Raw genomic sequence first — 13,109 nt, 5'->3', positions numbered from 1 at the left:
GCGAAATAACAGTTCCTGACACTAATTTACTTGAATTTTTTAGGACAATTGTATTATCAAGACTGACTTACGAACAAAAGTGTGATTTAAAAAAAGAAATGACCGACTCCCTTGCTGTCAATGAAGGACACAACCAAAAGACAGACGCATACTTACGTAATGATACTAATACTGTGATTTCTCTAAGTATGACAGGGAGTTAGCTAATGTTATACTTATACGTGTCTATTTGTTAAGAGATAGGCCTATGTGTAAATCGTGAAATCATATTATGCCTTATTGGTGTTACTTAGATGTTCCAACCAATCTTCGACTGCTGACTTGACATTGACTACTATTTATTTTAAGACTATTTTTGTAATGCATGAAAGACAACTTGAGTTAGCTTCCCCTGCTCAAAATTTCATGCTACGCCACTGATTATTTGTAGTTTTTTTTAAATGGTCCTACACGATTCCCTATATTTGCACCTACTATTATTCTAATTACTCTTTTTTGTAGTAGAAATATACTGTTACTATCTGTAGAATTTCCCTAGAATATTAATATTCCAAAACTTATTACCGAGTGGAAGTATGCAAAATATATTATTGCTCCCTGTAAAGTTGACTTGAATAATTTCAAAAGAAAAATTGTTACAGGGCCGGGTATCAAACCCCGGACCTATGGCTGAGCACGCCAACACTCTACCGACTGAGCTACGCACGAAACGTAATTGAATTAATTACTCGACATGAACACAAATTAGAGCACTGCCAACCAAACAGATTGAATGGAACGGAAATTCAGGAGCGCCGTTATGATCCAACACTGCGATCTTTCAAGATCTATTGCATTAACCCTCAAACTAGGTCATTCCCAAACTCAAACCAGCTGACTACATTAAGGTTCGCTGCATACCCAGATCTCGAGCAGCAACCCCACTGGTCCCTAGACCAACCCCCTTCATTGATTGCCAGCTGGCATTTGGGAATGGCATGGAATGATGACGAAATAGAGAAATGTTGACGGAATTATGTAGATACCTAATATGGGAAAACAGGAGAATTCCGAGAAAACTCCAACTGCGACTTCATCTGCCACAAGTGTCACTATTGATTTTTCAATGAGTCTGAAATATTTATGAAAATTTACATTGTGTAAGTTACTTTATACAGTTACAAAATAAAAGTGATATAAACAACTATGAAACAGAACTACCTATTTTATATTCGACTTTCTGGACATGAATAATTTGTCTATATATATATATAAAACATCATGTAAGTAATTATTGTTTCATACTTCTTTATGATAACTAGGGCAAAACACGGGAGAAACCAGGCATTTCCGGAATAATTTCGTCGAGAATCCGGAATGATTACTAATAATTTTAGAACCATATTGTGAAATTGAAGAGTGTGATCCCAAAATTTTAAGTCCATTATTATGAAAGGACTAGTCTAGTTCTTGTATCCACCAGTCTACGGACTGAGCGAGTTTTCAAGTGACATGCACAATAGGGTTGCCAACTCTAGAGGACGGAAATTCAGGACACATTAAAAAATAAAAAAGCACATAAACTTATAATGAATTTCAATGTAAATACACTTGTATTTTGACGCTGAATTAAAATTAGAATTACTTTCGTGTTATTATTTGGTTGTAGTGGTGTAGTCCTACATTAAAGAACATGCCATAAGCCTCTACACATTGAAAAGCACAGGGATTGATATACATGTCCCTACACTCACTACATTAACAATGTTTAAAAGAATACTTGTTGCTTCCTTTGTTTTTGTTTAATAGTTCTTTGTTTGTTGAAACATAATAAAAAAATTCTCTACATGACATATTAAAGTTCGTCTTTACCAAGAATTCTGATTTTACAAGTTCTGGCCTCATCCGCTTCCTCTCGTCAGTCCAAAGATTCATTTTTTTTTAACTCGCTTCACATGAGCATTGGTAATTGGAAGAGCATGTATGTGTTCAGTAATTTTCTTTAGGTTTGGCACACTACGTGTCTTCAAAACAGTATCCCAGCATTCTTGAGGAGTTGGTAGATCTTTCAGTATTGGCATCATCTTTTTCAATAGGCAATACTCTTGGTACAATGCATCACCATTTTCAAAGTCCAGTTTTATATTAACACGCAATATATTCACAATTTCAGTAAGGATGCTGAATGTGAAAGTATCAGTAAGACTTAGAAAAGTGATTTTCTTAATAACTGAAGAATCGTAATCAGACCACTTTTGCAAATAGTGAATGACCCTCTGATAAACATTCAATGCTTCCATCTTAAAGAGATGCACATCAGAATCACTCAATATGAAATTTCAGAATATAATATTGCAATGAGCAAAATTCCGGACATTAAGCATCCTGAAAAGAATTTATTTTTTTTTTCCTGCATAAACAACTGATTTCCTGACAATCTGGAAAAATTCCGGACAGTTGGCACAGTAACACAACCTTTTAGACAAAGATTGGCGTTGTTTTAGAAGTAAACATGCTTAAAATATGATAAAAGTTTCAAACATAATCATATACATGTATAAATCACAAAAATTGCCAAATGGACTGAGTGAATTTTGGAATCACACTCTTCATTTGTAAAATATGTAGAAGAAGCACTGAATATCTCCTAGGAGACACTAATTGAATCTCTCTTTTTTTTTTTTTTAAGGGCATCAGTCACCTAACGTAAATATTAAGAAAACAGCAAAAAATTGTATTAATTGAAGCAGATGTTTATAAAATATGTGTTTTATTATTTTTCCGTTTCATCATCATGTACCTTACATTTTGGGAATAATTTGTATTGTTGCATTAATTACGAGGCGTGTTCTTAAAGTAAGTTCCGTTTTCAATTATAGCTGTCGCATCGTTGTAATCGTTATTTTGCGCATACGTGTTTTCTTCTTCAGTCCTCAGGCAAGCTGTGCATGCAGTTTCAGAGCTTCAGTCCATGTGTGTGGTTAGTTGTGATCAGTTGAAATGTTTAAAGTGATCGAGCACCCCGCCGACTGTGAGATGCAGTCTGTTGTCCATGTTTTGAATGCGAGAAACATCAAACCAGCTGACATTCATCATCAACTTTGTGAGGTGTATGGTGATGATGCCATTAGTGATGGAATGGTCAGGAGATGGGTTAGAAAGTTCAACGAGGGCTGCATCTCTGTGCATGACGAGCAGCATACCGGTCGGCCATCTTTGATCAATGACGATTTGGTGCGTGCTGTCGATGAAAAAATTCATGAGGACAGGAGGTTCACAATTTCTTCGCTTTCCTTGAATTTTCCACAAATGTTGCGGAGTAGTTCGCAGGCGGGTGAATTCTACAATGAGGGGATAGAAAGACTTGTGCCACGACTCGATAAATGCCTCAATAATGGTGGAGATTATTGTGAGAAGTAATTGAAGTGTGAGGAATACAATGCTACAAAAATGGTTTGTAAATATTTTCCCGTTTACTTTCTACACCCTTTTGGAACTTACCTTAAGAACACGCCTCGTATTTATTTTTTTATTGATTTTTAAATTTTTGAAAATGATGCCCTTTCAACACAAATTGAAGATTTAATGCATGAAACAATTAAATTTTTAACATTAGAGGAGAAAAATTTGCTCCGGCGCCGGGAATCTAACCCGGGTCCTTGGTTCTATGTACCAAGCGCTGTAACTATTGAGCTACGCCGAAGTTCGACCCGGATTCGATCCTTGGTGCCAGAGCGAATTTTTCTTCTCTAATATTGTTACCGTAACAGACGTATTCTGTAGGACCAAAAAAAATTATCTTCACGTAAATTAAATATATTTTTATTGAATGAACAGTGAAGTTATTTATTGCAATAAACCTAAACCAAATACTTGTGAAAAATGATATACGATAGTATAGTACAAAATACAAAATTGGTTTTCTTGTGAAAATGAACACACTATATCAGGCTAGTCGTCATCTTGTCTAAGAACTGCTGTTGTCACTGGCCAGTTCAAAATATCATTATAATGTTCAGTCTTTTCCTCTGGTACAAAGTCTTTCAATCTTAAAAAATCACTCATTTTACTTGATTTAATAGGGACTTTCTCTGCTGGATATCCCTTTCTTTGTGCAGGTTGGATCACTTGATGCCGCTGGAGTGCCATCTGAAAAGTATGAATGTTGAGGCCATTGATAGTGGTGTAACCTGTGACATAACCCTTTTAATCCTTCTCAAAAATGAAGTGAAACTATTCAGAGATAGAAAATAACACCTGTTCTTTCCTTGACTTATGCTCACTTTCAATCGAAACTGGCATCTTGTAGTAATCTTTCCACCACTGCTTGTAATCACAGATCTCTGATCCTTCTACTTCCTTAACAGTAAATTTTCCTGGTTTAGCACTAAGAATGATGTGTTCAACTACATCATAAATAGTGCATATCCTATCATGTCTCCGTAGTCTACGTTTTATGGCCCCAAAATCTCTGTCACAGGGCAGAAAACTGTGTCCCCTGACAGAAAAAACTGCTTTACTTTGATTAATTATTCCAAATCTGTGAGAGATAAAAGATATCTACAGAGAGTCTGGTTTTTGTTTTGAGTTGAGCAATTGTCTGCCTGAGTTCAGTAATGTTTATTCTCCTTTAGGTAGTCACTCAAAAAATCTACAAACTTCGTCAGGGCTTTTACGTCCATTGCCTTCATAATACACATAAAGAGTGTTTGTCTTTTTCTTTATGTTGGTTATGCGAAAAAGATTAACTGTCAATTGTCTGCGATAAAACACATCTTGTACCGGTACTTTGGGAAGAGAAACATTCTGCATAAAGTCAAATGCTAATGATAAACATGTGTTTCATTTTGACCTTCTTTTGAACTTTAATATTGTAGAGCATTGTAAAATTTCTTGCTCTTTCTCCTATGAACCATCAACTCGGCCACTGCTGTACGTTTTTTTGCTTCGTTGAGATGAGGAGATTTCATTTTTAAGTTTAGCTTCTCACACATACAGCATGTATCCACTTGTGGCCTCCCAAATCTGTAGTTGAAGTGTTTTCTGAAATAGTCACAGTATTTCCAGCAAGAACATTTAACATCAGGATGTTTTTGTACAAACCACTTCCACATCAGAATAATATTGAGATCAGCATTTAAGTAGTAGATTTTTTCCCCGAATAAAGAGACTCTTTAACTTGTAATGATTCAATATGTTCTCGAATCATCATTTCAACATCATGTGGTGTGGAATTGGAAACACCTCTACCGCTTCAGTCTTGCGGTGTTTTTCCTACTATTTTCAAATCACGAACCCTTCGTACTCATTTTACACTAATGCCAAAAACCGATAACATTGCATCAAAACACACCTCGTTCCGATGAGTTCCAATTTTTAAATGATACTTGAAAGAGGCTGAGTTTAATCTACTTGACTCCGATCTTGGGCGCCTCTGTTTCATTTCTTGCACATCAATAAGCCCCTGAAGATATAAATCTTGTTGATCCTTTGTGAGCAACTAGTACCATCTTCAGTTTTAAAAAGGAACTCACAAAAAAAAAATAAAATAAAATCCTACTCAGCTGCCATATGGTGACATCTTCTGTGTTGAAACGGCATGAGTCAGTGACTGATGCCTTTTCAAAACCAATCTTAGTCTTTGTGTGCAAGTATTTTACCTTTGAAACCGACTATATGATGCCCTTTCAACACAAATGAATGAGTCTATGTCTGAAGATACCAACATAACAAAAAAGTAAAAATGGGAAAATTAGTGACTGATGCCCTTTCAAAACAAATAGATTCAATTATACACTCTAATATTAGTTGTACATTTATCATAGAGGATAAACCGACTGATAAACTTTTGTTTTTACAGTTTTCAGCACTTTTTCTTCCGGTCTTTGCGCCAGCGGAATGTATTTTGTCACAAACACAAAACAAAATCTTATAGTATCCGCCGTATTCAGCAGTGTTATTAGTTGTGGTAATGCAGCCCTTGACTGTCTCATCACAGAAATATTTCCAACAAATTTAAGGTAAGATGATCACGTAGAAAAATCAGTAAGAATATTTCCTTAATATACTGTTGATAGGAAAACCGTAATGTTGAAATTCTCTATCTGTGACTGCATGTACCAAGATTCCATTCAAGGCCATGTTCCAAAGCTCAAGTCTATAGGCTACTACACATTAGTGACCTCTATTTATTTGTCTATGCTAGAGACTAGCAACTAGCTGACTAGTAAATTACACACTAGGAACTTTTGACATGCTTGAGTCACGGCCTTCTTCATTGTTGTTGTTGTTTAGTCAAATGTCCTAAGATCTCATAAGGCATCACTCATGAGGCAACTAAGCCAGTAGATAATGGGATATGGTGGCCAGTTCCTTCTCCCCCCCCCCCCCCACTGCATACATCGCTGACTAGTAACATATTGTCCGCGCAACTTATCTAGGCACTTGGGTTCCCTAGTGCTCTCTCGCTGCCCCTCTCTTTCCCTCTCCTACCACGCTACCGCTACAAGCAACCTCGCTACACCCCGCTTCCCCGCTCTTTTAGCTGCCCAGATAAGTTGCGCGAACAGTACTGTATTTCACTAGGCTTCAGATGTACAGCATGTATACAAACAATTCCTCTGACACATACCGTCAAGTGAGGTGTACTGTCTCATAATAGATGTACATTACTTATCAGCCAGATCCTCAATCAGAGGTAGAACTTCTTTATAGTATTATAGACTATTATTCTCTAAAAACCATGACAACACAGTGTAACAACGAATTAAGAAGGCAGTGTCCTAATGTAGTTTCATTACGAGTTAAGTGGAAAAGATAAGAACCTATAATATTACAATATTTAAAAAATGCCATGGCAATAAAGCTTTAACAGGTGATCATCTCTAATAGTTTATTTTTATTTACGAAAATCGGCATTTAAAATTGATATGAATGCTGAAATATGTTAATGTGGTGGTTTATAAAGATGCTGTATAGAGAGAATCGCTTAAAGGGTGATGTCATTATCTAATTAGACAATATAATTTTCAAAACATGCTAAACCTAATTCCGGTAAATACCTACTTTAGTATATTCATACATCATCCATTCAAAAGCGAAAAAAGAATATGAAACTAAATAGATATAATAGTAATGAGTAGAATGAACTTTTGTCTTTTATTCTGTTACTAATATTAATAAGAACAATAATAATAATAATAATAATAATAATAATTCGATACTAAAATAACTGTGTAAAAGTTATCAGCATTATCAATTCAGTTTTAAAATCTAATTTAGTACAGAAACATACAAGATTAAAATGTACAACATTTTAGCACGACCTACTTTAGTCTATGGATCAGAAGCCCGGACTTTGACAAAAAAAAGATGTTCAACGTATAACTACCAACGAAATGAAATTCATGAGGAAAACGGCGTGATACACTTTGGGATAGAAAACGAAATACAGAAATTTTGGAAGAATTGAACGTTCAACCTATATTAAATTTTCTTCAAATCTATAGAGTTAATTGGAAACAGCATGTCGAAAGAATGCCAACAGAAAGATGGCCAAAGGCAGTGCTACATTACCGCCCTTCTGGACAACGAAGTTGGAAGACCATTGAAAAGATGGCATGAGACCATTCAGATCGCAACAGACCACTAGGTCTAGTGCTTGAATTGGATGATGATGATGATGATGATGATGATGATGATGATGTTGATGATATGTTAATAAATAGGTACGGTATAAGCATAAGTACCAACCTCTGATTGACATCCTGGCTGATATGTACGTACATCTTATTATCAGGCAGCACATCTCACTTGACGAAATATGTCAGAGAAAGAAAAATTGTTTGTACATATCTTTAGTCTGATTAGTGGAATATGTTACTAGTCAGCGATGTGTGCAATGGGGGAAGAAACTGACCATCCTACTCCACTATCTCCTGGCATAATTACTTATGAAGTTCCAACCTGTTTTCTGACAGTTGACTAAACAAAATATGAGGTCTTATTTCACTGCTTGGCATCAGAACTTATACAATATCTTTAATGATATTTTACTTTTTTTTTTTCAGAGCAACTGGTGTAGCTATATCCATGGTTGCTGCAAGACTTGGTGGAATCATTGGCAATATTGTAATAGCAACTCTTCTAGATATGTATTGTCCTGCTCCTACATTCATTGTAGCTGGACTTCTTATAGGTAAAGATATCCACATCATTACAATTGGACGGCGATATACATCAAATGGCTAAGCGCCACTTTTTTCAAAATTGAGATTTTGATGCCAGCTGTTGTACTGTCATACTGGAGGATAAACTAAGAGTATGCACACTTTTGTCGCCCTTCTTGAAATATACCCTTATTATTAAAAAAAAAAATGTACGAATCTGAGATTGCAAGTTTAGCATCAAACGGCTATGCACCTAAATCTTTATAAATACTCAACGTAGTTCTACATCAAGCAGCTAAGCAGTATGTTAATGCATCTAATATACTTTCAATTGTGGAGTTCGTCACTTGAAGAAGATCGTCAATACTTTGTTAATATTATAAATATTGAAGTGTAGTGATTGGAGTACAAATTTCTAAACTAATAATGACAAGCAGAGTACAAAATATTACAGACATGTTAATTAAGAATCTCCCTGGAATTAAAAAAGAAACTTTCAGCTGATTACAGGTATGGCAGCTTTAATCACGTAACAATGTAACGTGAAACTTTAAATCAACTTAAACAATATAAAATTTCTGATGCGATTGATGCCATAGGATCTCATGTGTTAAAATCATCCTTAGCTATAATTAGTAATCATTTGTACCCAACAAAATTTTTATTGTAAATGATTTCCTATGTTTTCTTATCTTAATGTTTTTTTTTTCTTTCCAAGTGTCACAAAATTGTTTTGTTTACTTATTATTCTTTATGAATTGATTAGTAGGCCGATCTATCGAACCCTTATTTAGGGCGGCTTTTGTTTATACAAATTATCTCTTGATATAATTTTCCGTTACGTGAGGCACAGAATATGCATTGAGCTCTACTTTGTTTACTAGGAGGGCAGAGGAGAATGGAAAATATGCACTGTGATCTGTGTCACTGATCGTAATCGTCAATGCAATTAGTGGCAGATTTTAGGAGCACGCCAGGATATCGTAATACTCTAAAATTGTTTATTTCACTTCGACAGATTAATTTGGCAGCTTTAATCACGCATCTCTTTATTGTTTCTCCGTCATTGAACTGTTTTGGATCATGGGCGAGTTCTTAAGAAATTTCATAACTAGCCAGTAATAGTCCATCATGTCCGCATTTATTCTCTTGAACGGCATTTCTTAAGATTACGTTCTGGAACTGAAGATAATTACAAAAAAAAAAAAAATCGTATTTAGTATTCTACACTTTGTTTCATACATTTTCTTCGGAAGTAGTATGTACAAACAAAATTTAATTTCTCATACCTTTTAATTCAGCATGTTCTTTCTTCTCCTCTAAACAAAAGCTGATGTCACATAACGCGATAAGCTCTGTCAAGATCAAGGTCCTCAAATGACACACCAATGCAATACCCATGGCTAGATGAATGCAATAAGAGATAAGTACACCAGAGAAAAGAATGAGTTGCGAGTGATACACATACTAACATTGCCTTTAGCGCAAAATGGATTGAATAAAATCACTTATGCATAATAGCCCAAATGATGCCTCACTGTAAATATGATTGATGTAGGATTTCGTGTTGTTTAAAACTGATAGCAATACATATAATTACGTTGTTTTCTTTAGTGGAAATCAGTGGCGGCCGAAGGCCATTCTGTCAAGTGGGGCACAACCTTAATGATGAACCCTGAAAATTAAAAACATATAAAACCAATTTATGTACACTAACCTTTCTAATTATTCTTGTAGATGAGCTCCATTTTTCGGTTCTTTCTGCGAGAAAAACCTCTATAACTCTATTGTTGAAGTTCGGAATAGAATGTACCATCTTTCTCTCAATTGAGAGCACTGCTACGCCCAGAGGAAAGTTAAATGGAATTCTAAGTGTAATTCACAGAAATGCGCTGATTCTCACTCGTTCGTACTTACAGATCACGGAACTGCCTGCCTTCTTACTACCGCAGCACTAGACTTGGGGAAACTCTGTTGAAAACTGTAGTATTGTATTGTATTGTATTTATTAACATTCCATGGTATTCATACATGCTTACAGCTAGAATATGGAACAAGTCAAAAAACTTAATACTATTATAAAATCTTAATTTATAGTCACAGTCTAGATGAAATATATACAGACGAGATTTACAATATAGTCTACTAATACAACACATAGTTTTAGTATCAATTTCATGAAGTGTTATTGAATGTCATGAATTCACCTACAGAATAGAAGGCGTGAGAAATTAGGTACTTCTTTAATTTGGCCCTAAATAATTTTATGTTTTGAGTTTCATTTTTTATATCGATAGGGAGGCTATTAAAATTTTTTACTGCCATATAACGCACTCCTTTTTGATAGCATGATAGACTTGCCGATGGAGTATGAAAGTCATTTTTTTGACGTGTATTTATGCTATGAACTGTTGAATCAGTTACAAAGTTTTCACGATTACATACGAGGAAGACTATTAATGAAAAGATATACTGACAAGCCATGGGCATTATTTGTAGTTTTTTGAAAATAGTCCTACACGATTCCCTAGATTTGGCACCTACCATTATTCTAATTACTCTTTTTTGTAATAGAAATATATTGTTACTATCTGTGGAATTTCCCCTGAATATTATTCCAAAACTCATTACCGAGTGGAAGTATGCAAAGTATATTGTTTTTAAGGTATTGATATTTACTATCTTTTGCATAGATCTAATAGCAAAACAAGCTGAATTTAGTTTGGGGGTAATTTCTTTAATATGATTTTTCCAATTTAACACATTATCGATTTTTAAGCCAAGAAATTTGGTTGTTGTTGTTTCTAATAGGGATATATTGTTAATTATTGCGCTAGAAATTTGCGACGTTGAATTTGGACAGGATTTAAATTGAATTATGTTAGTTTTGTTACAATTTAATACTAATTCATTGACTGAGAACCAGTCACATATTTTGAAGAGAATTTCCTCTGTTGAAGATTGGAATGTGTTGGAGTTATTGGCTGTAATTACTATACTTGTGTCATCTGCAAATAATATGGGATGACCTACATCTTTTATAAGGGGGGCAAGATCATTTATAAACACTAGAAAAAGTAGGGGACCTAATATTGATCCTTGAGGAATTCCATTATTAATAGTTCCCCATGTCGATGCAGATTTCATAGTTGTATTGATTTCAACTTTCTGTTTCCTATCTATGAGATATGAGTGAAACCATTGGTGTGCAACACCTTTAATTCCATAATAATCTAATTTATCTAGCAGCATTTTATGATTTATACAGTCAAATGCTTTGGATAAATCACAGAAAATTCCTCCAACTTATAATTTTTTATTTACTGCCTCCAGAATTTTGTCAGTTAAGCTAAATGTTGCATTTTCTGTGCCTTTATTTTTCCTAAATCCAAATTGTTCTGGGACTAAAATGTTGTATCTTTCTAGATGATGATATAATCTTTTATACATTACTTTTTCAAAGATTTTGGAGAAGACTGGTAGAAGTGATATGAGTCTGTAATTTTCTGGAGACGTTGTTTCTCCCTTTTTGAAGATAGGAATAACCACTGAATATTTTAATCTCTCGGGAAATATACCATTGAACATTGAATAGTTACATAAATAACTTAATGGTCCAGCTATAATATGTGAACTCGCTTTTAATATTTTGCTTGTTATTTCATCATACCCTGAGGAGTTTTTTGACTTTAGATTTTTAATAATTGCAATTATTTCTTGTTTGTTTGTTGGAAATATTTGAATATTTGGGAATTTTGTCGGAAAATATTGTGTTAAAGAATCTAAACTGTTAGTAACATTATCTTGGGAGAAGTTGAGGTTATCAGTTATTGTAAGAAAATATTTGTTAAATATGTTTGCAATTTCATTTGGGTCTGACGTTTTTGTATTGTTAGATATAAGGGTATAGTTTGTTACTTTACTTTTTGATCGTCCACTTTCTTTTTTAATTATGTTCCAAGTTGTTTTGATTTTATTATCAGAGTTTTGTATTGTTGTATTATAGTGTAATTCTTTAGCTTTTTGAATTACTTTGTGTAATATTTTTGAATAATTTTTATAGTGTTGTTTTAAGTTTGTATCATTTCTATTTCTGCTCTGTATGTATAATGATCTCTTGGTTTTGCATGGGATTTTAATACCTTGTGTAATCCATCTATTGTTACATATTGTTTCACTTTTATACTTTACAGGAAAACTGGATTCAAAAATATTTAGAAATGTTTTATGAAACTCGTTGAATTTACTGTTCATATCACTTTGACTGTATACTGATTCCCATGTTTCATTTTTAAGATTTATTTCAAAATCATTTAATGATTCCCTGTTTATATTTCTGAATCTCACTTTAGTTGGTTTTTTTGATGATGTGTTAATATTTATACTTAGGAGTTGAGCATCGTGATCCGAAAGACCATTAATTATTGGGGTTGTTTGAGATATACCTATTTTTTCTTTTCCGATGAATATGTTGTCTATTGCAGTAGCTGAATCCCCTTGTATTCTGGTCGGAAAGTTTACTGTGTAAATTAAATTGAAAGATGCTAGCAATGAATTTAGTTGATCTTTCCTATTGCTTTCTGTTAGATAATCGACATTGATGTCTCCGCAAATAATGCATTCACGTTTCAGTTTCTGTAAGTATTCTAGTGCCTTTTCCAATAAATGAATAAAATTTTCGTAGTCTCCAGATGGCGCTCTATATAGACATATTATAATGAAATTATATGTTTCATTTTCTAATTTAACAGCACAAATTTCTAAATCCCTGTCTTTGCAAAAATGTGAAAGATCAATATTTTTGAATTTAAGGTCAGTGTGCACTGAAGGCGGCAAAGCTTTTTGAGAACTGCCAACTTCTTGTATTGTAATTGTAATGTAAACTTTCCTTTTTGGATACGATGGAAGCATAAAAGTTTACAGGGAGCATTAACAACATAACTGTGACAAATGAATACTGTA

At 34.1% G+C, this 13,109-nt stretch overlaps 1 protein-coding gene across 3 annotated transcripts in view; it reads left to right on the top strand.

Annotated features, from left to right (window-relative positions):
- Window positions 1-13,109, top strand: part of LOC138709155 (synaptic vesicle glycoprotein 2B) — a 342,436-nt gene that overhangs the window by 323,243 nt on the left and 6,084 nt on the right. For all 3 annotated transcript variants that reach the window (XM_069839698.1, XM_069839699.1, XM_069839697.1), the window contains 2 exons: window positions 5,840-5,999; window positions 8,049-8,176. In XM_069839698.1, coding sequence (XP_069695799.1) covers window positions 5,840-5,999; window positions 8,049-8,176 — 288 coding nt within the window. The remainder of the gene's footprint in view (window positions 1-5,839; window positions 6,000-8,048; window positions 8,177-13,109) is intronic.

Source organism: Periplaneta americana, chromosome 11, assembly GCF_040183065.1.
Source record: "Periplaneta americana isolate PAMFEO1 chromosome 11, P.americana_PAMFEO1_priV1, whole genome shotgun sequence".
NCBI classification, from domain to species: Eukaryota; Metazoa; Arthropoda; class Insecta; order Blattodea; family Blattidae; genus Periplaneta; species Periplaneta americana.
This window is presented reverse-complemented; position numbering and strand designations above follow the sequence as displayed.